This window comes from Ambystoma mexicanum, chromosome 1q, assembly GCF_040938575.1.
Source record: "Ambystoma mexicanum isolate Mex_15411 chromosome 1q, UKY_AmexF1_1, whole genome shotgun sequence".
Taxonomy (NCBI): Eukaryota; Metazoa; Chordata; class Amphibia; order Caudata; family Ambystomatidae; genus Ambystoma; species Ambystoma mexicanum.
The window spans coordinates 1,494,024,704-1,494,051,377 of NC_090922.1; the positions used below are offsets into that span (position 1 = coordinate 1,494,024,704).

The 26,674-nt window shown below is 48.4% G+C and overlaps 1 protein-coding gene across 1 annotated transcript; it reads right to left on the reverse strand.

Annotated features, from left to right (window-relative positions):
* Nucleotides 1-1,885: 1,885 nt before the first annotated feature.
* Nucleotides 1,886-4,290, reverse strand: LOC138563175 (general transcription factor II-I repeat domain-containing protein 2-like). The gene is made up of 2 exons (XM_069642820.1): nt 4,118-4,290; nt 1,886-3,134 (listed from the first exon to the last, which is right to left on the reverse strand). Exons 1-2 carry the CDS (start codon nt 4,288-4,290, stop codon nt 1,886-1,888), a joined length of 1,422 nt encoding a protein of 473 aa, XP_069498921.1.
* Between the last annotated feature and the right edge of the window lie 22,384 nt (nt 4,291-26,674).

A 26,674-nucleotide genomic window follows, 5' to 3' on the forward strand; every position in this document is an offset into this window, starting at 1 on the left:
ATCCAATGGTTTCATCCGTCAATTCCTGTGCATGGTCTTCACTCTCCCTGACTGTTTGTTCCAGTACTTCTTGTCCTCAGGCTCGGACTGGCTTATAGGGCAATAGGCCCATGGCCGAACCAAAATGCAAAATGCTTGTGTGGACCACTTTGTCGGGTCAACGTGGGGTCTTTTTTGGCCTATGTGGGCCAGTTTGATGAGTTACAAAACTATGTGGCTAGTTTTGACCAGTATTGCTGAATACATCTTCTTTAAAATGTACAGTTTACATCACATTTTATCAAAAACCCCCCCCTTGGGTAGTATTCAAACAGCGTCACAAAAGGAATGAATTCCCATTTGCAACTGTGGGACACTTTCTCGTTGGTGCCTGAGACAATTTTATGCCACAGTTAGACCCTGGGTGCAGGCTCGGGCTGGCTTGTAGGGCAATAGGCCCGTGGCCGAACCAAAAAAGCGAAATGCTTGAGTGGGGGCCAGTTTTTTGGCCAATGTGGGGCAGTTTGATGAGTTACTTCGCTTTGAAGCTAAGTTTCGACCAGCGTTGCTGAATAAATGTTCGTTAAAATGTACAATGTGCATCCCATTTTATCAAAAACCTCCCTCTTGGGTACTATTAAAACAAAACAATGTCACAAAAGAAAATGTTCACATTGCAATGATGGGCGACCTTTTCGTTGGCGCTGGAGACTACTTTATGCCCTAGTCAGACCCTGGGTAACTGCTTTTTTTCAACAATCTTTCTAGATCTCTTGGAGATCCTCCAAAAATTTCGATACCAGTTCATCACCTGCCACACAAAGTGCAAGTAATTCCCCAAGTATGATGGATTCTTCAACAAAGTAGACGAGCTATCATCTGTGTAGATTCATGTCCATTTCAAAGACACAGCAAAATTACAGTCATTCCACCAAACACTGCGCATTATGGGAAGGGAATCTTTTATATAAGAATGACATATGCATGATTGGGAATGTTCACACACTTTTCAAAGACCAGGAGTAGGGGGATTCATATACAGTATAAAGTATGCGTTATGCAGCTATAGTGAAAAGGATTGTGGGTAGGTCCTAGTTCCGTTGCTTGGTGTTCACTGATAATCAGTCCGTCTGCTTTCCTTTCAATGCTGCCACATGCTGAGGTTCCGCAGCGCTCCTGCGTAAATCAGTCTAAAGCAAATTAAAAAAATTAAAAAAAACAACAGCACTCAGTTGGACGTATAATTAAAGCAAGAGACTACCTTTCCCCTGAATCCTGGACTGAGTCTTACGGAAACAACATGTGCTGGTTCTAGAGAAAACTTCTGTACCATTTGGAAAGGTCTCTGAGCCGAACTTACTCGTAATCTTCATTACTCGGTCCTAATCTTCCTCGTCCCAGTACTAAACAGTGAGGTGTCTCACCTCAAACAGGAACACCTTTTCTCTTTTCATGCTTTTTTGACTTTTCCACCCACCCCCGGGCATAACAGCCCACCTCACATGGCAACAACAGTCACTACCAACTGCCCCGAAGGCCCATTTGACATCGGGGGAGGGGGAGGCGGGAAAGACGTATTGGGACAAAGAAGAGTAGGACTATGCATAGCTCTCAACTCACACACTTTTGGCCGCCTTGTAAACAGGTGACTCACCCACCTGTTACATCCGCCCTGCGTCCCTCTACGCCAGGGGTCCTCAAACTTTTTAAACAGGGGGCCATGTTAACGGTCCCTCAGACCGTTGGAGGGCCGGACTATAGTTAAAAAAAAAAACTATGAACAAATACCTATGCACACTGCATATATCTTATTTTGAAGTGAAGAAACAAAACGGGAATAAATACAATAAATACAATATTTAAAATGAAGAACAAGTAAAGTTAAATCAACAAACTTACCAGTATTTCAATGGGAACTATGGGCCTGCTTTTGGCTAACGAGATGGTCAATGTCCGGTTCTATATTTGTCACTGCTAGTCGTAACAAGTGATGCAAGTGTCTAGATCTGGTTGGAGATTTCAGATGTTTCATTCTGGAAAAAGTCTGTTCACAGACATAAGTGCTGCCAAAGATGGTTGCCATTTTGAGTGCATGGTTCCTGAGATGAGGATATGTCTCGGAAGGGAGAGATGCATAGAAACTATGAAGGCTGCTTGACTTGAATGCGTCTTTCAGAGAGTCACAATTCTGCAGTTCAGCCAGTTCCATTTGGTAAATTGTATCCACATTTTCAATGTCAATAGAAAATGGGTTACGGAAAAGCTGTATGTCCTGTTCATGGCGATGAAGCTCTTTAAATCTAAATTGGAACTCCTTTTGCAATTTTTCTAGTGAATCCACACATGTTTTGTTTGGGAATGCAACCAATGGTTTTTCCGCTAACAGATTTTGAGTTGTGGGTAGATGGCAGAAGTTTTCCTCCTTCACTTGTTTGAGGAGGAGGCCTAATTTTACTTCAAATGCTTTGACATGTGATTGCATATCACAGATGAGCTTCCCTTTTCCTTGAAGTTGCACATTGAAACAGTTGAGTAGCTCTGTTACATCTGTTAGAAAGGCAAGGTGCCATTTCCATTCTGCATCATTGAGCTCTGGTACTTCTTTGTTTTTTGAAAGAAGAAAAGCTGTAATCTGTGGAAGTAAGTCATAGAAACGTTTCAAAACTCTCCCTCGACTCAGCCAACGGACTTCTGTGTGGTACAGAACATCTCCATAGTCAGCATTTAGCTCAGACAGAAATTCCTGAAATTGTCTGTGCTTTAGTGCATGAGCTCTAATGAAGTTAACACAAGATACCACAATTGTCATAACAGAGTCAAACTTCAGTGATTTACTACACAGCGCTTGTTGGTGGATGAGGCAGTGTATGGCTATTGGATGAGAATAATTATGTTTGTCCATCTCTTGGTTAATGCGAGCAATTACTCCTTTCTTAGACCCCACCATGCTAGGAGCACCATCAGTTGTCACACTGGCTAGTTTAGCCCAGTCCAGCTCCAAACCATTCAAAGTTTGGCAAACCTTTTCATAGATATCCTCTCCTGTAGTTGTTCCTTTGATGCTTTGCAGTGCAGCAAGCTCTTCTGTGACTTCGAAATTGTCATTCGTCCCACGAATAAAAATTAAAAGTTGTGCAGAATCACGAACATCATTGCTTTCGTCAAGTGCCAAGGAAAAATAGGAACGTTTATTTGTCAGGTTTTACAAATGCTGATACAGATTGTCTCCCATTTCTTCAATCCTCCGTGTAAGTGTAGGTCCTGAAAGACTCACTGTACTAAATAAATCGGCCTTCTCTGGACACATCTCTTTGGCAACAGAAAGAAGGCATTCTTTAACAAATTCTCCCTCCACGAATGGTCTGCCAGTGCGCGCTATTAGCTTGGCAACTTGAAAACTTGCTCTCAGTGATGAAATATTTAGCTGCTTCTGCTTCACAAAAGTATTTTGCTGAGCTGTCAATGTATTTTTCAGTTTTAATATTTTATCTTTTCTCACTTCTCCGACCAAACAATCATATTTATCTTTATGTTGAGTTTCATAGTGTCGACGCAAATTGTATTCTTTGAACACAGACACTATATTCTGGCATATCAGACACACAGCTCTTTCCTTGAACTGTATGAAAAAGTAATCATAAGTCCACTGTTCTTTGAATATCCTACACTCCGAGTCAATTTTTCTCTTTCTTGGCATCATTGTTTCCTAGGGATTCCAAATTGCTATTAGTAAAATACCAATAAAAACAATATACCAGCAACATTCCCCCACATTAGGTGCAATATAGTCCCCCACATTAGGCTGGCAGTATAGTTCCCCCACATTAGGCTGGCAGTATAGTCCCCCACATTAGGTTGGCAGTATAGTTCCCCCCACATTAGGCTGGCAGTATGTTCCCCCACATTACGTTGACAGTATAGTTCCCCCCACATTACATTGACAGTATAGTTCCCCCCACATTACGGGGCTTATGTACCGGGCATGGTATCGGGGACTCTAAACGAGTCCCCGATACCATAAAAATGCCTGGTATCAGTCCCGATACTGTTATCGGGACATCCCTTCTGACCACCGCTCCGGCCATAGCAGGACCGGTGGTCAGAACACCGAAGGGACGCGCCGCTGGTAAACACCTACCTCCAGCGCGCGTCCTTTCTTCTCCGCTTCTCCGCCTCGGTTTCCATGGGCGTGCGCACGCATGGGACGTCAGTGACGTCGCTGCGTGCGCCTACTCCCAGCGGTCCCCGCGTTTTTAAAGTAAACGCGGGCCGCAGGGACTTCTCAGAGGCATCCTTGTGTTCCGAAAGCATCTTTCGGAAACACAAGGATGTCCTGAGTCTAAAACACCCGGCGGGCCGGGTAAATGCGCTCCGTGGGCCGCATGTGGCCCGCGGGCCGTAGTTTGAGGACCACTGCTCTACGCGGTGACGCAGGGCGCACTAATAAAAGCCCCTCCCTCGAGCACGGGAGGCAGTTCCGGGCCAACACTAATCCTGTGTGCACGCGTGTTATTTCGCTCCGGCTGGAGCTGCGCCACAAAAGCCGCGCGGCCTTCCATCACATCGCTCCGGTCTCCCTGCGGAGGCCGGATGTAACAATGGCGACGAGGAGGAGAATACGAAACACACGCGCTCGGCGCTCGACAGGCTACTGATGGCTCACGGCCATACAAAATACATTTTTGGACACCCGGTGGGGGGGGACACACATGCAAACCCCCCACCCACAAAAAAAAAGAAAAAAATAACATTTTTTTTTCTTCTCCGCTACACCAGAGGAATACGATCCTCAGCTGAATCAACCTGGATACAACCAACAAATGGGCAGGCCACCAAAACGTGGAAGCACCGAGGCCTTCTACCTGCCTCCCATGGGCCGGTAGCTCCAGGATACATCAGGAAGGCCCACTGCGGAAACACATCCACAAATCCAGCACGGGTGCACGTGGTGAGTGCCTGATCCTGACACTACTGCCCACCTGGAAAGTCAGAAGGGATCGCCCAGGGACCAGCAACGAGGTGAGGCAAGCGAACCCCAGCGATGGCAACCGGCACGTCCCCCCACAGGCCTGGTACACCGTCCAGATTGGCGGCAAACCTGTCGATGTCATCACCACAGGCTCGCTCACAGGGACACTCCTCCGGAGTGATCCAGCCTTTTGACCCATTTACAGACCCGTCGTCAGTCGGCCCCAGGTGGCAGCTATGGATCCAGAAATTCGAAATGGCGATGGAATGCAAGGACATAACGACTGCCAGGAAGATGAGGTCGCACCTGCTGCTAAACGTGGGTGACGAGGTACTACGCATATTCAACTCCTTAAATGTTGATGATGGCCAGGACGCATACCAAAGTGCGAAAGACGCACTGACGGCGCATTTCCTCCCCCAATTAAACCCAGACTATGAGACTTTCATATTCTGCACCACCATTGAGGCAGAAGATGAAACGCTGGACGCCTACCACACACGGTTTAGAAAGTTAGCCATGTCCTGTGAGTTCACAAACATCGAAAAGAAATCCGGAGGCAGCTCATCAATGGCATCCAATCGGAAAAGCTGAGACGGATGGTACTTGGTGAGAAAGGCATCTCCCTTACACGGATTCCGAACTGGGTCGACAAAGAGAACTGGCACACACCAGGGCTGCCAACATGGGGGCAATGTTAAAAAAACTGCAGCCCGCCCTTACCACAGCCATGGTGTCCCATGTCACCAACAGACAATTCACGAGGGACGAGGCTGGTGGCAGCTACGCTCAAAACAGGTGGCAACCACGTGTCCCGGGTCCCACAGAGTGTGGATGGTGTGGTGGACTGCGACATGGACGGCGAAACCCCCCGCGCAAGGAACAACATGCGGGGCATGTGGTAGGAAGGACCACTATGCGAAGGTGTGTCGGTCAGTGGGCACCATGACACAGCCCATGCAGAACCCTCAAGAAAAGAGCGGGACCAAGAAGAAGAAGCAGGGCAGCACAAGGCGAGTCGAAACGGTCAACTCTTCGACTGAGGAAGAGGGGGATGATGTCTCAGGCACACAACATGAAGCCGGCAAGGAACAAAGGAGAAAAGGGAGGAAGGTCTACCTGGTGTCTGCATTGGACCAGGGGCAGACAACACAGAGAATGAACCTCCGAAGGCGCAAATGCGTGGTCAACATCAAAAATCAGCAAGTATGGATGACCATTGACACAAGAGCCTCCGTTAACATCATGCCCACGAGCACGTTCCAGACGTTACAACCACAAAACCAGATCTGAAGGGCACTGACACCCTGCTTTTTGCGTACGGCATCAGGAAGCCTCTACCGGTCGTCGGCAGGTTCTGCACCACTCTCGTCCACGGCGAAAACAGACTATGGTCAAAAATCTACGTCGTGAAGGCGGGAATCGAATGCCTTTTGAGTGGAGACGTGGCTGAAGATCTGGGGCTGGTCAAGTTCATCTGCCAAGTCGATGATGTGCAAGAAGTTGAGAACATTTTGAATCAATACCCCAAACTGCAAAAGGGGATAGGGTGTCTAAAAGGGAAGACCATCATACTCCACATTGATGAATCGGTACAGCCGAAGGCAGTGAGACACAGGAGGACACCGTTCCACATGCGAGAACAAGTGAAGAAAGAACTCAGAGCGCTGGAAGAAGCCGGAATAATAGAGCAGGTGACTGGGCCCACTCCATGGGTCTCCCCAATGGTAGTAACAAGAAAGCCCAAACAGCCCGGAAAAGTCCGGATTTGCATAGACATGCGTCTCCCGAACACTGCCATCAAGCGGGAGCGCCACATCACACCCACGCTCGACGAAATCGTGGCCGACCTCACAGGGCCGCGAGTGTTCTCCAAAGTTGATCTGAAGGCGGGATAGCACCAGCTAAAACTACACAGAGACTCTCGCTACATCACAACCTTCTCAACACATCTGGGGCTGCGGAGGTACAAACGCCTGAGCCTTGGGATATCGTCTGCGGCTGGGGTCTTCCAGCAAACCATTCAAGAGGTCATCCGGGACATACCTGGTGTCCTCAATGTGAGCGACGATATCCTGATTCAAGCTCATGACAGGGAAGAACATCTTAAGAGGCTCCAGACGCTACTGGGCAGGCTAGAAGACGCTGGATTGACCATACATAAGGAGAAGTGCGAGTTTCTCAAATCTGAAATCACATTTTTTGGGTAAAATTCAGCAGCACAGGCATTTCCCTGACCCCCAGAAGGTTGCAGACATTCAAGCGGCAAGCCCGCCAATGACACCCACTGAAGTGTGCAGTTTCCTGGGCATGGCCACCTACTGCGGTAGGTTCATCCGCAATCTGGCCACTCTCTCGGAGCCCCTACGCGAACTGACCAAACTAAACACCAAATGGGAATGGGGGCAGGAGTGCCAGGCGGCTTTCGAAAACATTAAGGAGTCCATGTCCGTCGACACGAAAATGGCGTACTATGACACAGAGCTCCCGACAGAACTGTTCGTGGATGCAAGCCCCGTGGGGCTAGGGGCCATCCTCATGCAGGTCACCAAAGAGGGGGAGAAGAGGCCCATCGCATACGCATCAAGAGCTCTCACGATGACAGAACAGCGATACTCTCATATTGAGAAGGAGGCCATTGGCGTGCTATGGGGGTGTCGTCATTTCCACCTATACCTCTATGGACGGAGATTCACGGCGATCACAGATCACAAGCCCCTATTACCCATCTTCATGGGTACGTCGTCACACCCTCCGGCAAGAATCACTAAATGGTTGCTGCACCTCTAGCAGTACAATTTTGAACTGGCCTACCAGCCGGGAAGTGGAAACCCGGCGGACTTCCTCTCAAGGCACCCCCGAGCGGCAACCTCACAAGAAGTCCAAGTGGCCGAGGAGACCGAGGAGCAGGTATGCCAGGTGGTCCGAGCCATGAGGCCAAAGGCTGTCAGCATCGAGGACATTGAGTCGGAGACCCACAAAGACCCCTGCTGTGACTTAGTGAAGGACTCCATCATCTCAGGCGATTGGAAGACCGTCATGAAAAACACCCACAACAGGACAGTGGAAGCAAAGGTTTTTCTCTCTGGGATGTTCACCGTAAGACAAGACCTGTCAATCACAGTGAGCGGACTGCTGCTCAGGGGAAATCGGATTGTCATCCCACCGAGCATACAAGACAGAATCGTGGCGCTGGCCCACGAAGGACATCAAGGGATGGCACGGACAAAATCTCGAATCAGGCACTGGGTGTGGTTGCCACAGATTGACGAGAAGGTTGAAAGGCTGATAAGTACATGCCTACCCTGCCAGATAACCGGGGCCCTGCCTGAACCTGAACCCATTCAGTCAGCGGAACGTGGTCGTGGCCGGTGGGACACCATTAGCATCGATTTCTGCACGCTACGGGAAGGCCTCTACCTCCTGGTGGCCATTGACGACCACTCCCGATATCCCAAAGTCGAAATAGTGGATTCCACAGCGGCAGAGGTGGTCATCCCTGCCATAGAGAAAATGTTTGCAACACATGGTTTGCCCACCAGCATCAAGAGCGACAATGGCCCCCGGTTCACCGGGGAGGAATTCAAACAGTACCTGCACGAACTAAACATCAAGTACCATCACATTATGCCGAGGTGGCCCCAGGCGAACGGCGATGTAGAACGCTTCATGAAGACCCTAAACAAAGTACTAAGAGTGGCAAAGGCGAACGTCAGCCCGTGGAAGATTGACCTATACCGTTTTCTGCTGAACTACCGGGTCACCCCTCACAGCACGACGGACGTCCTGCCAGCTGACCTCATGTTTGGCACAATCATAAAATCCTCGATTCCACATCACCCCAGCAGGACCCCGGACAAAGTCGATGAGGAGCGCACTGAGAGAAGGAGAATGAGTGCCAACGCACACATGAGTGTCAAGAGGAGGGCAAGACCGTCCGACCACCAGGTGGGCGACCAAGTAGTCATGCTGCGAAATCCGACAAAGTCAAAACTGCACACCAGATACGACGAGCTCCCATGGACCATCAGTGGCAGGCAAGTGACCATGGTGACGGTAACGAGAGGACGCCGCCAGGTGACAAGAAATGCATCATGGTTCAAGGCGGTGCCACGAAATCTGTGGACTGATGGCGAAGGCCACCAGGAAGATGAAGCATCTCAGTCCAACGAAGAAGAGCCCGCGCCCCTCCAGGACGAGGCAGCGGCGGGTGACAGGACGTGGGAGCAGTGGAGCGAGCCGGACAGGGGTGAGCCGGACAGAGAAGGTGAGCCACCCAATGGGACAGCGGGGATCAGCCCTAGAGGTGGGCGATATAGCTTGAGAATGGTCACGAGACTGCCCGCCAAGCTCCAAGACTATGTGTGGTAGTGGACCTCCTGCAGACTGTGAGTAAGGAGGGTCCATAGATGTTTGACGAGTTTAAAATTGTTTGAAGTGAAAGTTACAGCACGTTGTGTTAATGTTAACCTCATTTGAAATAATGGAGGAATGTTACATCCGCCCTGCGTCCCGCTACGCGGTGACGCAGGGCACACTAATAAAAGCCCCGCCCCCGAGCACGGGAGGCATTTCCGGGCCAACACTAATCCTGTGTGCACGCGTGTTATTTCGCTTCGGCTGGAGCTGCGCCACAAAGGCCGCGTGGCCTTCCATCACATCGCTCAGGTCTCCCGCAGAGGCCGGATGTAACACCGCCAAGCCTCCAGCACGCCCATTCGTTTCAATGGGCCTCTCACCTGAAAAAAATAGAATCTGGTGTTTTCACCCGCCTTTGTGACACAAATGGTTCAGAGCTATGACTATGAGTAATGAAGATTACCGGTAAGTAATCTAGGCATTACCTCCATGTCCCTCTTCCTCTTCCCAGTACTAAACAGTGCGGTATGCCAACTCCAGAGAGAACAAAATCAGACCAGGCGGAGAAGTGCAAACCGAACATCACCATTTTATTGAAGCACACAGCCCAAGACTGTGCCATTAACCAGCTGATCACAGAAGAGCAACGGCCAAAACCCCAGTCCCAAAGTCCCCCGCATCATGACGCTGAAGGTTAAGTCGATTGTGCCAAATAAACATGTTGGGACCGACCAGCCCAGGTGGCAGCACTGCAAATGTCGTGGATAGAAACACTACGTGCCTCCAGCCAGGAGGAAGTCATGCCCCCTTTGAAACTGCCTTGTACACCAGCTGGAAGGAAGAACCCCACTGACGAATAGACCAGGGAGATAGCATCCCACAGCCACAGACTGATCGTGGGTACAGACGCCATCTTACCCAGAGATGGGCCCCCAAAGGTGACAACAAGGCTCGAGGAGGAACAAAGACCCTGCTCTGCTCCAGATAAACAGGACAACCCTCCTAAAATCCAAGGAAGCCCAGCATACCTCCTCTGCAGAGGAGGGGCAGGAGGAGAAAAAAGGAAGGACGATCTCCTGAGGCCTAGCAAACGAGAAATTCTTCAGGGGCCGCCCCACCAGATCCAGCAAACAGCGCATCCCTGCCTCAGGACCCCCAAAAAAGCGTATGACAGCCCCCTGAGCCCAGAGGGTGGAGATGGAGACCCCTTCCTGGAGAAACTGCATGTCAGGAGGCCCCGAACCCAAGGGAGAGGGACACCCCAGTACCAGACACTAGGACATGAAGTGCTTCCATTGTCGTTCATAGGCCCTCAGGGGGGAAGGACGTCGATCCCGCGGAATGGAGGAAGCCACCTCCTCAGAGAGCCCCTCAGACCTCTGCGAGCCCTTTCAGTTTCCAGGCGACCAAAACCAAGTTCTTCGGATCCGCCATCCCCCAGGCGAAGTTCACTGGATCTAGAACATCGGAGAGGGGGAGCCCGGGAGAAACAGCTAGGTCTAGCAGGGAGGGAACCAGCAGCTGTGGGGCCAGAGAGGAGCTACAGAATAACCTCTGATTGAGAGTCCCGGATCCTGAGCAAGACTCTCTGAGGGGTAGGGGAGGGAACGCAAACAGAAAGCCCTTACGCCAAGGCATGGACATGGCGTCTACCCCCAATACCTCGAGGGAGGGGAACCTGGAGAAGAAATGGGACAATTTGCATTCACAGAGAGGCTAACTGGTCCAGAACCAGAGACCCAGCACCCTGTAGATCCTCCGCAAGGCCACCTCCCGCAGCTCCCAGTCCGCTGATGGAAACACCTTGCTCAGATGGTCCGCCACAGTGACATTCGGACCCCTGATGTTACATGTTGATAAAGCCAAGAGATGAGATTCTTCTTGGGCACCCTACTGCAGCACCAGTGTCCCCAGAGACCGAGAGCAGGAGCCCCCCTGCCTGCTGACACAGGCCACTGTGGCAGTGTTGTCCGACTGTAAGAAGACCAACATCCCCTTGAGTACCGGGACAAAGCCCTGAAGGAGCAAAAAAAGGCTGCTGCCAGTTCCCTCCAAAAACAGATTAAGTCTGGCCCATAGGTCAAGGAAAACACAGGACTCCATGAATCGCTGCACCTGAAGGAAGTCCCTGGCCGGAGCCACCTCTCGGGACAGCAAAGGTTCCAGATAGTCTCATAGACGGTGGTCCCTGGTGAGCGGTAGCAAGAACTGACCGCTCGCCATTCAGGAGCTGGACCCTGATAAACTGAGGGCCCTGGGATGGCCACAGGTGCAACTTTCACCATTTGATGAGGAACCCCATAGCCGGCAGGAGGGCGCACATGGACTCCACATATTGAATGAGCAGATCCTCCGATGGGACCTTGAGGAGCCAGTCATCCAAATACAGGAATACCTGGATCCCCCGCAGATGAAGCACAGCCACAATTGGTCACATCACCTTGATAAAGGCACAAAGTGCTGACTTTAGGACAAAGGGCAGTGCCCGGAACTGGATGTGACCATGCCCACCGCAAACCGCAGGAACTGCTAATGTGACAACCAGATGGGGACATAGAAATATGCCTCCCACAGATCCACAGAGGCCAGGAGATCCAGCGGAATTATCTCCTGGAGACATTCCATCTTGAAGTGCTGGGTTGGAATACAGAGGTCCAGGACTTTCAAGTCTATAAAGAGACTGTAAAACCCTGATGGTTTGGGTACAAGAAACACAATGGAGCAAACCCCCAGGTCGTGGTCCTCCTGAAGGACCCCAACAGATCTGGCGTCAGGATTATTGATGGAGGAGTGGCATCTAATCTCGGGGGCGCCACTACCTCCCTGTCACAGGCTGAACCCCGATCACCGGGTCTAGCACGTGAGTGCGCAGGGGCTGTCGAGCCGGAGGGTGGGCCTGGACGCCGCAGTAGGTTTCCTCCACAGCTGCACCTCATGCTTGTTAGCCTTAAAAACCTGATGAACCTTATATTCAAGGCATCGTTCGACCTGAGGAAATAAGGGCTGGTCTGTTATGCCTGGGGGGAGTAGGCGGGGCCGAAAAAGCAAGAAAAGGGAAAAGGAGTTACTCTGGGAGGTGAGACGCTTCACAGTTTAGTACTGGGACAAGGAAGAGGGATGTGGACGTAATGAAAATGAGTTTCTGTTTCCAATATTGTTGGATACATTGTCTACTTATTAGTTTTAAGTACAAATAAAAAAAATGGCATTTACATTGCCATGACTTCATGATTTTGGAGAGGAAGTGCAGTGCGGATTATCAGTAGAGGAGCAATTGGGCTTAGGGCATACGTATGATAGTGTTTTGCCGTGGGCACAATTTTCTCTAGAAGCTTCCCTGCTTGTAGGTTTATTCTGACAAACTATATATTTGACACCATTGGGAGTTTCTTTTTTCTTTTTTTTTTTAACTTTCTTTATTTGACTTGATAACACAGCAGAGAACAAAAGGCGCCACATGGCACCAGCAATGAGTTATAAAACCAATAACATACATAACAAGCAGCACACCGCAAGTCAGTAGGAGCATACAGAGGGTGGAGCAGCAGACAGGAATTAACCACTGTATTAGGGGAAGACAGTATTTATGGGGACCCCTCAGGGGAGGCCAAGACAGAGTTTGAGGGTGAGGCCATGGCGGACATATAGTCCCGAAACCTCCGCCAGATATCCCTGGGTCTTGAATGTGAGTGTTGCATTGCGATCCAGGACTCCTCAGGATCATGAGCCCATGTAATTGACCTGAGCCACTGAGCATAGGTAGGCTCTCTAGGGCGAAGCTAACACAACAATATGCAGCGGACTGCCAACAGCATGCCAAGACCTGCAAGTTTCCTAGAATCGCGGGACAGCAGAGGGAGGTCGTGGAAAAGGCAGTGCAGCGGGGCGGGAGCAATAGTGTGTTCCAGAATGTCCGAGAGTGTGGAGCAGATGTCCAGCCAGAATTGGGTCAGCCGGGGGCAGTGCCATAACATATGGATGTAGGAAGCTTGATCCATGCCACACCTGGGGCAACTGGGCGGGACGCTGCAGAACATGGGATGTAGCCTCACTGGTGTATGATGGTATCTGTGCAGCACCTTGAATTGTATTAATTTAAATTTAGTATTATAGGATACATCTTGGGTGCTGCTACACACACAGGACCACCTCTCGTCAGTGAGTTCAACACCGAGATCCTCCTCCCACGCGTGCCTCAGCTTTGTAAAGGTGGAGGGTGCCCTATTCTGCAGTAGAGAGTAAAGTCTTGACACCTTACCTCTAAATGAGAGGAAGGAACAGAGCTCTGCCACTATGGGCTCGTCGGGAGGTAAAATGGGGAAATCAGGGAGTTTGGATTTGAGATTCTTCTGGAGAGAGGAATATTGTAACCACACTGAGGGCCAGCGTTTAAGGGATGGAGGGAGATCAGGCCACTCAATGAAGTTCCTCTGTTCATAGGCATCGTGGAGTGTCAGGAAGCCAGCATCCGCCCAGCGAGACACCACTGATTGTGGAATATGTGGGACATCAGGAAAAAAGTTCCATAATGTCAAGTCTCCGTGGAATGGGTGACGTGTGCCAGCCATTGTCCAGAGTTTAGTCAATGCTAAGGATGTGCTAGCCACTGGGTCTGCAGAGTCTGAGTCAGGGGGTGCTGGTTTGGGGATCAGGGAGCCTATCAAACGGTCACAGACCACTAGTTTTTCCAGTCAAACGTGTGGTGGGGGATCAACGGTATTAAACCAATATGAAGCAAACTGTGATTTGGCTACCACCCAGTATCTGGTGAAATCTGGGGCGTTGAACCCCTACAATTCCTTGGGAGCGGTCAGTGCGGTCAGTTTAAGGCGGACAGCACCCGAATGCCACAGGAAGGTGTTGCTTATATGGCGTAGTGTTCTAAAGAAAGCATCCCCAGGCCACACAGGCAGATTGGTAAATCGGTAAAGGAGTTGAGGCAATACCACCATTTTAAGTATTCCAATCCTGCCTGCCAGTGATATGGGGAGTTTGGACCAGCTGAAGGCCTTTGCAGCGAGGTTAGTTAGGTAAGTCTGGTAACTGTCCTCGTGTAGCTTTGCCGTGTGATGGGAGACTACCACCCCCAGGTAGGTGACGCTGGATGGATACCAGTTGAATCCACATAAGTGCGAGGGGGGACTTGTGGAGTCCATGAGCGGGAACAATGCAGACTTGGAACAGTTTATTTTTAATCCAGATATGTCCCCAAAACAAGCCACGTCCACCAGTATAGGGGCGAGGTTGGTATTGGGGGACCGGATGTACAGGAGAGCGTCATCTGCATAAAGGGAGATTACATCGGATTGGCCGACTGTGCACAATCCCCTATGTGAATGTGACTGCCGAACCATGTCAGCAAAGGGTTCCATGGCTATAGCGAATATGAGCGGGGAGAAGGGGCATCCCTGTCGTGTGCCTCTGGATATCTGGAAGGGAGTGGAGCATCTGTCCTCAGTACGAACTCTGGCAGACGGAGCGGTGTAAACCTGTTACCCAGGTTTGGAAGTTAGAGCCGAACTTCTCGAGAACTCGCCATAGATATTTCCACGAGACCGAGTCAAATGCCTTCTGCATATCCAGGGTGGCTGCAACCGCCTGTGTGGTCGGGCTGATTCTGCTGATCACGTTGAAGAGCCTTCTCAAGTTCAAGGATGTAGACCTGCCCGGGACAAATCCCGCCTGGTCAGGGTGGATGATATGTGGCATGAATGGGGCTAAGCGGTTAGCCAGCAGTTTAGCGTATATTTTAACATCGCTGTTAATCAACGAGAGCGGTCAGTATGAGCCGCACTGAGTGGGGGGCTTAACCGGTTTGAGGAGTACAGTTATTAGGGCCTCACGAAGAAAAGGGGGAAGTATACCCGTCTCGCAAGATTCCTCCCATAGGGCCAATAGGTGTGGAACTAGGAGAGACTTATATTGTTTGTAAAAGTCCATGGGGAGACCGTCAGGGCCAGGGACCTTCCCTGATGACAGCGACGCAATGGCCTCGTCTAGTTCCTCGGAGGTGAAAGGGCTCTCTAGGAAGATGCTGGAGTCAGCGGACAGTACTGATAAGGGAAGATCATCTAAGTAGGAATCAATTTCCGGAACCTGGGGACCATCGGCTTCAGAGTACAAAGAGGCATAGAACAGCCGAAACTGAGAGTTAATATCCTGTGGGGAAGTGGCGAGCGAGCCATCCGACCTTGTTATTGCGGGATATTGGGAGCTCCAAATTCTCGACGCAGCAGCCTGGCTAGCATTCGACCGGGATGCTCTCCTTTTCCGTATTTCCTTGCCGCCTGAGGGGAGTCTAGGAATTTAACCTCTCGCTGTGCAAGGTTGCGAAACTTGTCTAGCTCCGAACCCAGTGCCGCCAGAGCGCTTTGCGAATGGTCTTGGGCATATTGGTGCTCGAGGCCCGCCAAGGCCGATTCGCTAGTGGCAATGTCAGCACGCATTCCCTTCAGGATGCCGCAACCTTTGGAGATGGCGATCCCTCTCGTGTAGGCTTTAAAGGATTCCCAGAGGACAGCATGCAATGTTACTGAGTTTGTGTTAATCTCAAAGAATTCCTCAATGGAGGATTCGAGTTCGGTTGCGAAGGTCTGTTTGAGAAGCGAGTAAGGGCTCAATCTCCACTGCCTAGTTTTGTCGGGATCCTGACCCCAGTTTAGGGATATAAGCACAGGTGAGTGGTCTGACAGCATCCTAGGGAGGTTAGCCAGGTGAGATAGGCATCTAACCAGCGTGTCTGTCATAAGCCATCTGTCTATCCTGGAATGGGAATCGTGAAATGAGGAATAAAAGGAGAATGTACGCGAATCAGGATTCATTAGGCACCACACATCCACCAGTGCCAGACGGGGAAGGATTGTGAGGATAGTGTAGGCTGCTTTGGATAGTTGGCGAGGTCCGGAGCCCGATCTATCTAGGGTGACATCCAGTATGGCATTAAAATCACCTCCCCATAATATCGGGAGTACAGGGTAACTTTCGAGGAGAGAGGCTAGGTGAAGGTAGAAATCAGGATCGTCAATATTGGGGCCATATATATTCAGGATGGCTACCTCCTGGTGGAGCAGTTTGCCAATGATCAATACATATCTGCCCAGAGGGTCTATGTGCGAGTGGTGACATGTGAATTGCAGGCTCTTGTGTATTAAAGTGAGAGTGCCACGGCTTTGAGTAGAGTAGTTGGTATAGTACCTCTTGAGACCCCCTCTGCTTAGCAAACCTTTCACATTGCTCCGAGCGAGCATGGGTTTCCTGTAAACATAGGATTTTAACCCCATGACGTTCAGCATGTAACTGTACCTGTCGCATCTTTCTGCGATTGCCCAACCCCCGGATGTTCCAGCTCATGAAGGTCAGGTCAGTATTAGCCATTCTCGTGAGGGTACTGATTGTATTTCTGCATAGAGGGCACCAGCACCAAGGAGCTAGTCGATCCGGTAGCATGAGGCCTCCCCGTCCATGTGCTCAAAATGTGCTGCTATGGTGCATGCAGCACCTCCGGTGGCCGCCAAGACTTTTATAACCATAACGTCCCCTCCCCCAATCAGAGGGATGAAACCCAAACCAAACCATATTAACCAAGAACTTCTAGGCATCTACGCCTGGGGGACTGTTAGCTAGCTGGGCAAGGGCGCACCGGATTGGGGAGAGCGTGAGGAGATTATGCAATACAATAGTGTTAACCAGAGTGTTCGCCGTAGGCATAAGGAGTAGAGGGGCCAATGGCCAAAGGGGAGGAAAGCAAGTGAAGTCAGTGGAATGCGGCCATGGGTCCAAATGCAGCATTTGGGGAGCATACTGTAGACCCGGAGTAGCAGAGGGCGGGACAGGGGCCCAGGGGCCAACCATCGGGAGTCTGGGAGGGATTATAACATAGTTACCCAAGATGGGGACTGGTCAGGGAGTGAGGTGCCTCTGAACACAATGAGTCAGTGTGGCGTACAGGGCCACATTTGCAAAGGATCAAAGGAGCAACGTGAACAAAACCAACAACTAATAAGGTTCATAAAGGAGATGCCATCACAAGGGGCCACGCCAACGGAGTTCCTGAATGTAGCCTAGGTACAGCAATAAGCAGAGTATGTGTGCATCTCGTATCGACGGTAAGAGGTTCAACCCGGAATGTGTTCATCTATAAATTTGGAAGCCTCTTCTGGGATGGTGAAAAAGAATGTTTGGTTAGAGTGTTCAATTCTCAGCTTTGCGGGAAAAAGCATATGGTATTTAACTCCTAAGTCTCGGAGTCTCTTTTTTACAGCCAGGAAGGTTTTGCGCTCTTGCTGCACAGCCACGGAGAAATCCGGGTACAGGTGTATCCTTGCTGCCCCAAGAAGCAGCTCCCCCCTAGCTCTGGCCGCTTGCAGAAGGGCATCCCGATACTAACTGCCCCAATGGGGGAGGGAGAGGTGGGAAATACGTATTGGGACAAAGAAGAGTAGGACAAGGAGTAATGAAGATTACCAGTAAGTAATCCAGCCATTACATCCATGTCCCTCTTCCTCTTCCAAGTACTAAACAGTGAGGTATGCCAAATCCAGAGAGAACAAAACCAGACCAGGCGGAGAAGTGCACACCAAACAACACCATTTTATTGACGCACACAGCCCAAGACTGCACCATTAACCAGTTGATCACAGAAGAGCAACACCCAAAACCCCAGTCCCAAAGGCCCCTGCATCATGACAGTGGAGGTTAAGGCAATAGTGCCGAACAAACATGTTGGGTCTAGCCCGGTGGCAGCACTGCAAATGTCCTGGATAGCAACACCACGTGTCTCCGCCCAGGAGGAAGCCATGCCCTGTGTGGACCTGCCCTGTACACAAGCCGGAAGGAGGCCCCCCACTGACGAATAGGCCAGGGAGATAGCATCCCGCAGCCACAGACTGATCGTGGGTACCGGCGCTTCTTCTTACCCGGAGAGGGGCCCCTAAAGGTGACAACAAGGCTCGAGGAGGAAAGAAGACCCTGCTCTGCTCCAGAAAGACAGGACAGCCCTCCTAAAATCCAAGGAAGCCCAGCATACCTCCTCTGCAGAGGAGGGGCAGAAAGAAGGAAGGACGATCTCCTGAGATACGTGAAACTTGGACCCACCTTATGGAGGAAGGAGGGGTGGCACTTCATGAACAGGGCTTTAGGGGAGACCATCAGGTAAGGGGGCTCACAGGAGAGAGCACTGATCTCACCCAGCTGCCGAGCTGAGGTCATGGCAACCAAGACAATAGTTTTAAGAGTCAAGAACCTGACATGGATCTCACACACAGTCTGAAATTGGGGGGCACCGCAGAGCGTTCAAGACCAAGGGGAGATCCCAGGGGGGCAAACCAGAGACAGAAATAGGCCTAGCAAATGAGAAACTCTTCAGAAGCCGCCCATCAGATCCAGCAAACTGTGCGTCCCCACCTCTGGACCCCAAAAGAGAGGATGACAGCCTACTGAGCCCAGAGGGTGGAGACGGAGAGCACTAGGTTGAACCCATCCTGTGGAAACTGCAGGTCCAGAGCAGGGGCATAGGAGACCCATAAAATCTGGGGGGAAAGGGGACACTTTGGGACTTGTCTTTTTTTATTTATTTATTGTTTTTTAGTCAAAGAAGTCGACTTTTCGCAAAATTAAAATAGCAGTACGTATTAAATCACATATATCATCACTGTATAAAACAAGAGAAAAGAAAAAAAGAAAACAGAAGAAAATTAAGAAAAAGAAAAGCAGTTCAGTCACAGTATAAAATCCTTTTATTTGGCATCTCACTCAGAAGGCTTAGCTCACGTAAAAATCTTACCACTTCCTAGGTCAAAAGGCTTTCATGGCCTGCGCATAGCTTGTCCTAAAAAGATTGGGTGTCCACCCACCATTCCTGGCTTATCTACAAATCTCACAAACTGTACAATCCTCTTAACGGGGGCTTTGCTGCAGACACAAACCACAGAGTAAAATGATATGTCAATTATTTTGTAGTGAGTGATGATCATGAGCATTTGTCCAAAAAACCAAATATTTCTTTCCGGCGTTCGGTACGCATGATACATTTTTCGCAATTGTTTGGATGTCCACCAGATCCATTATATCTTTGTGCATATTGCACACACAAACCTGATGGAGTCTTTTCTGAGTCTTTGTTGTGCGCAGCCAGGTTTTCAGTCGTCATAAAGCACTAAAGCTCCTCTCAGCCTCATAGGAAGACACTGGAACAGTTAGGAGGATCCGCAGTAGCTTCTCAACCTGTGCAAAGAAAGCTCTTTCTGTGGGAGGCATCCGTCGAAAAATCTCTACCAATTCTGAGATGGAAGAATATTTATGGACGCTTGATAATGTTGTTAATTGTGCCGAGAGGAGGGGATATTCGATTTCTGGACACTTAATAATATTTTCTGTGCTTCTGCCCATTAGAAGCAGCTGTTCCATTGTTCAATGTGTTTATACATATGGAAGCCTTCCTGGTCAAAACGCTGCTTAAGTTCAACAGAAACGGTATCTAAAAGTTCAAAATGCTGTGGTCTTAGTAGTCCTTTATGGTTCTTGGATGAACATTTTCAGCTAATCCTTCATCAATATGTTTTGGATTGTGGCGCCATCTGGGCAGTCCTATATCCTTCAGTATTTTGTCACCATAATGTTATTGTACATCAGTAGACTTTCAAAAGATTGCTCATTGTGAAGCTTTAGGGTGGCACTGTGTGTGTGATTCACAGCTGCAAGTAATCTGGATACTGTTTGTTGGTTTCCTTGCATGGAAATATTCAAGAACTCAAGGAGCTGCATGACTTGGACAACAATCTGCAGGCCTAAAAAAGTTATTCCCTCTTGAAATTGTTTTAATAGGCCACGGGCACAAGCGGGCACATCACCACTATTCTTGCAAGCTGCCATTTCTTCTGTTTCCAGAATAGCCTCATAATTATCCATTACTTTTTGTACAGCTTTTACCCGAACCGTCCAGCGCGTGCGACACAATGACTTGATTTTGGCAACCTTGGCTGGACCTTCAGTTGATTGCTGGAAAATCTCTGACATTTTGTGCGACATGTCATAGATTGCCCAAACAGATTACCAAGCTCTTGAACATAGAGTATTGCATCTTCCATTATGGGACACTGTTGTGCTGCAGCCTAAATTACTACATTTGTACAGTGAGCTCCACAATAGACATACAATGCAAGTTGTTGTTGTTCCTGTATTATTTCCTGTGCATCATGGTACTTCCCTGCCATATTTGCTGCACCATCATAAGTTTGTGCTCTAAGCATTGACAAAGACAGACCCTGACGACATAAAACATCCTTTACAATGTTAGCAATTGATGCTGCGCTGGTATCATCTGCTTGGTACAGTCCAATACAATCTTCATGTGGCCAAAGATCTTGGTCAACATATCGGATGCAAAAACATTCTTGCTCTTGAACAGATTTATCTTGTGTGCCATCAACTATAACAGCAAAGGGATTGTCTCCAATTCTATTACGGATTATATACAAAATTGCATGAGACAATAACTGCAGAACTTCATTTTGGATGTCTGGGCTCAAGTATTCAGCTCTGCTTGATGTGATCCATTGCTTCAGATAAGGCACATCATCTGCTTGTGCATGGAGAACTTGCCTAAAATTCCCATCTTTGTCATCGTGCCCTTGCAGGGAAAGACCTTGTGTTTGCCAGAAGAGCCATCGTGTGAATTATCTTGTTAAGGCACAACCAAGAATCTTGTTGTTTTTTTTCTTGTTGCCTAAGTTGTGAACCATTTGGTTTACTTGCTTGATGGTATGCCAATTGCTTTACAGAGTATGCATGAGCCGAACTATTTTGATGCTTGTTGAACCTTTCTATAGCTTTTTTCCAATTGTTGAAACCAATAGTAACAAACGCTTGCTCAGCGTTCTTCGAGAGATCAACCAGTTTCAATTCAGCGGTCTTTGCTCAGTGGAAGCAAATAACTCCTTCCAATTTGGTACTGTAGTGCAACCATGGAAAATCTTTGAACCAGCTTTCCTGAAAATGATTTTGGGACTGCACAACAATGGTTTGAACTGGTATACATTTCACAGATGGGCGATTTGGAACCATTGCACTTAGAAGAGCTCCCTCGTCATTGCTATCTGAAAGGCTGGTTGATTTTTGTTCAGAAAGATTTCACAGTTGTCCTGGTCATCTTCCACATTGCCAGTTGTTGCCCCAAGGATATGTTCTGCTCCATAGATCCTTTCGTTATATTCATTTGTGGGTGTGTCTTGGATACCGTCATGTGAAGTCATTGCAATGCATTCAATTCGAAACTCATCAGTACATTCAACTTCTGATCCTACCTGTTGGTCAATGGACTGCAAAACAGGCATGTTCTCTGCTTCAATGGACTGTTTTTCGATAAAGAATTTACGAATGTCCATTCTGAAAAAGAAAAAAAGACTACATTCAGAAATAGATAAAAAGGGGTCTATACAGCTATGGTAATTCGGCCAGACATGTTACCATTTATAAAAAGGTATTTGTTGTGTACAGTACAGTGTACCTATCCAAGATGCCCACTCCTGTGACTTTCTCACAGATATGTTGATGCCCAAGGTAGAGGGCAGAGGGGGCGTGGGGGGGCGTAAAAGGCACATTGAATGCCACAGTGAAAGTTGATATATATATGCAATAACAACATCCACTCGGGAATAAAAACTGAGCGGTTTTCCATTTTTTTAGGGCCATACACCTATAGTATGTGTCAGTGTGTGTGTGTGCTATATGTGTAAGTGGCTGGCCATTACAAGGACTTGTGGAGCGAAGTCCTGCAATTCAAGTGTGGGAGTGGGACCAATGTAATGTGTTTAGTGTGACCACAGGAAATAACATCATGGGGAATTACATCACTAGAAAAATAAATTACTTACCGCTATAAACATAGTTTCTCGAACAAAGCAAGGTGCCCAAGCAACATGCATCCCCAACCCATTTCATCCTTTTCCCATGTTGGGAGGGAAGGGCAGCAGGGCACACAGATGAAAGGCATTCTTAATTGGGCATTGCCAATGCCAACAGTTTTGGCTTTTGTGTAGGAAATGCATTTGCCAGGCACTGCCATAGTGGTCCTAACTGGATTCTAGCAGCTGCAAGGTGCTGAGAGTACCTGGACATTATGGACATATAATAGCACTGCTTGGTGAATGCCTGATATTGATAAACAAGCTGAAATTGCTCTCTGGTCTCAGTTGTGCTGAGGGAGGCTAGGAATTAGGAATTAGAGGCGATTTGGGCAGGTTAGTGGGAACTTGGTCATTATGTGTTGTTGTTTGCACTGGCCTCTTGACCCCTAAGGCCCAGGCGCAGTCCCTGCAGTCTGCAATACATACACGGCCAGCCATAGTCAATTTGCTTCTATGATTCATTGTATTCATTTTTTTTAACATGTTAGAGAACATATTGGGGATTGAGGACATGCATGCCCATGCGCCCAGGTAAAAACGATTTCATTTCCTGTGTGGTCCAAGGAGAGGTTTTCACCCACTGACTGCTCCAATATGAAAAGATTCATTACATCCCTTGATAGCCGATGCTAGGATAAAAGGCTGAGCCTGCATCGTCAGAATTCTAACCCGTGACCTGCAATTTATACACGCAACTAGGCACTTGAGCGTTAGCCAACTGTGAGCTGTTTTACCAGCTTCATGATACATTCCTGCTAGGGGAAATCTAGTGAAATGGGTTTAATGATACACGAAATGCTATGAAAATAGATCAGATTTGAAGTCATGCCTGCATCCAGGTTCTGCCCTGCCTGCCCTCAAGGGCACATGTAGGCCTGTTCATCTGGTATAGTGATGGACTTGTTGTAGAAGATAAGCAGCTTGGGAAGCTGGATAGGGTTTCCAGATGTTGCTTTTGGGAGTTTCGCTTTTTCCATTGCACATATGTTTTTCGATCTCGAGCAGCATTACCTATGACTGGCACTCTGGCTGGCTGAGGTCAAAGAAGATAACTGGGCTCCCAATCCATAGCAATCAGCTGATCCGTGACGCGGAGAGGGTCTTTCTTTGGGCCACTGCTTCTTAAATAAGGCCACATTTTAACAGGCACCTACGTGGAATGGTAACCCACCTCTGAGTGAATGAACCTCTGCATTACAGGAGAAGAATTTTGCTTACAGATCATGTTTTTTTTCAAGATAATGTAATTGTTTCCATTACGTTTTACAAAGCTGCTAAAGCTGAAAAAGAAGAACGGCTTGGGTGCCTGTGCATCATATTGGTTTAAAGCAGCCCTTTATGGCCATTTTATCGTGTTGGACATGCTTTCTGGAGCACTACAGAGAACCTGCAGGTGTCTAAGTACGTGTGTGCATTTGCATGTTTTTACATGTCCTTATAGCACTATAATATGTCAAATATAGGGTGCCATGTGTACTTGTCTCGGGAGGATAGCTCAGGGGCAACATACTCGCCTTGGCAGCAAGACCACATGGAGCAACACAGGTTCGATCCCCGGGTCCGCGCTTAGAAACCTCTGATGTTAAGCGCGTTATAAATAACCTATCATATCATATCCGGCTACCCCCACATCAAAATCTATGGACTCATATCTGTCCACTTTAGCTATTGTGATCCATCTGCTAAAGTGGACAGTCTGAGATGTCCTGCGCATGGCTGTGAGGTGGGCTGTTTCCCTGTGCAGACCAGACACTGCCTGAACACAGTGTGCACGTTAGGGACACTCCAGTGGTACTGGCACCCACACAATCTGTTCAGGGCGGGTGCCAGTACTTTGGAGGGCCTAGCCCAATCGATCTGTGCAGGGTCGGTGCCAGTACTTTGGAGGGTCCAGCCCACGTGATCTGTGCAGGGTGGGTGCTAGTACTTTGGGGGGCCCAGCCCACGCGATCTGTGCAGGGTGGGTGCCAGTACTTTGGAGGGCCCATCCTACGCGATCTGAACAGGGTGGGTGCAAGTACTTTGGAGGGCCTAGCCCACACGATCTGTACAGGGCGGGTGCCAGTACTTTGGAGGGCCCAGCCCACGCGATCTGTGCAGGGCAGGTGCCAGTACTTTGGGAGGCCCAGCCCACACAATCTGTGCAGGGTGGATATTGTCTGGATCTGGTCCGGCAGAGTGCTTTGCAGGAATCAGTTGAAGTGGAAAAGTGAGTGTGTCCTTGGCTGTCCTATGCAGTCTCTTTTTATATGTTTTCAAAGTGAGTGAGGAGACTGACTCTACATGCCCAACACCCTAAGGATTTGATGGGTTAGAGGATTCCCTGTGACCTGACTGGAGAAAGGATTAGCGTGTCAGAATGAGTCAGAGTGATGATGTGTTTTATAATCTAGTGAAGAAACTCCCCTTTGCTTTTACTTAGAAAATCAATTTTTCCCAAAAAACATGTTTCCCAGATACACAAGTTGTTGAGAATACATGTACACCTCAAAGGTTAATTAAAACCGGTCTCTGTTCAAGTCCCATGTTCCTACGAGCTTGGGTTCAGAAATGACCACTTATTTTCGTTTTTGGTGAATTTGCCAAGATTGGGTCCGCACCAAATTTTACACAGACGTACACACCCTCTCTGAGCATATTACTGTACATTTTTTATGTTTCTAGCATAAACACTGCAGCTACAATATTAATAATTATGGGGTTTGGTCTCAGAACATCACACAGCGTCCAGCTTAGTCTTGAACTGTGAGTGAATTTGTCATTTTAAGAATCTCCAAGTTTGACATTTCTGTCAGCTTGGTAAACTTTGTAAATTGCAATTTTATAAAACATATATTTGCTCTCAATTGAATTCACATCTCAGTCTGGTCCGCCCACCAGAACTTGGCTCTGAATCAGAGGTCACATGGCCTGTTTCCTGCCAGGAGTTGTTGGCCAGTCACACCCAAATCAGCATATTCCATTCAGTCAAGGAATCTATTGTCTCTTTTTCCTGCCAGCGGGGGAAATCTCCTCCTCTCACATCAGTTATAATTAACATGTCCATGCGATCTCCTGTCCTGTTGGTAGGGAGGCCCCAGGTGTGAATGGTTCCCAGTGTGGGAAACTTCTTAACCCTGCAACCAATTTTACAATTTGTCTTTTATTACAATATAACCCATATTTTTAATACATATATTAAACAATTGCTTCCTTCAAGTCATTTCAGAATATAGTTTTACATTGTCTCTACCCCTTAGGCTTTCTTTGGCATAGTTTGGGTTCAGTTGTTCAGTTTTTACAAGGAATTGTTTTAAAACGCCGACTTTCTGGTAGAGGTGAGCAACGGTACTACACCCATTTTTGACAGCTGTCTTTACATCAATATCTTTCAAAAGGGGATTTTACTTGATAGCATTTGATTCTTGCTGACATTGTGTTGATGTGGATTCTTGCAGTAGAATAATGTGGAACACCAAACAAGAAGGTTGGATCTCTTTGGTGATTTGTGAGCCATGATTTTAGCACATTTTTAACAATCAAGAAAACAAATTTTTGAACAGCTCTGTATTCCTTTGCATTGATTTTGCTCTGTGTGCAGCCAAAGGATGGGGTCTGGCAATGGTCTCCTGTATTAACAGTGACAGAGGCAAAAGTGAATGGTGACCGATCTGTCAGGTTTTCACTGCGCATTCTGGATGATTTCTGGCGAGTAGCATGCTTTCCAGTGGCCATTCTGATGTTTCTGCTGCAAGCAATGCACAGTACTGTTGTAGGACTTGGATGCATGGGTTAAAACATCCCACAAGCCCCCCTCTTGCGATGGCGTTGATTTTCCATCAATGGAACTCGCAAGACTGGGATGTTAGCCTCATCTTCGTCTGATTCCAAAATGGCAAAGGTCAGCATCTTTTCCTCCATCAGGGGTGGATCGATCGGTTCTCCTCGCCAGTCCTGATGGGAGTATTGAGCAATACCCCGGCCCCTCTGATCTTTGCTCCCGGTTCCCGGGTCATCCTCCTTGGTCAGTCTCCATGGTTTATCTCTCCTAGGATGACAAAGGAAAGCGGCAGAAACATATTCGTAGACATTTCCCCACCACTATTAATGTAGTGGGGCGGGCATCTACATTTTATAAATCAGGAGACATTTACATTCTTATTATTATATTTTATAGCCTATATGTGGAATATTTTAGGGTTGGGATTTTATGGATCTGGAGTGGCTGCCTCTGGGGTTCCAGAGGACTGCTCAAGTTGCTGCAGAGTGTGCCTAGGGTGGCAACACTTTAGATGATTAATATGGTCCCGCTTGTCTTCCCCCTCCGCCAAACTGCCTTTGGGGATGCGGATCTTGTAGGTGACTGGTGAGATCTTGTCTACAATTTCAAATGGTCCCTTCCAGGTAGGCAGACATTTCTGCTGTTTGGCCTGGTTTCTTTGGAAATTGTATAGATAAATCTGGTCTCCTACATTGTATTCTTTCC

Coding starts and splice junctions, on each gene's coding strand:
- LOC138563175 (XM_069642820.1), bottom strand. CDS start 4,290: ATGCTTTCGGAACACAAGGATGCCTCTGAGAAGTCCCTGCGGCCCGCG. Junction 3,135..4,117: donor AGAAAGGACGCGCGCTGGAG/GTAGGTGTTTAC, acceptor ACTTGACGAAAG/CAATGATGTTCGTGATTCTG.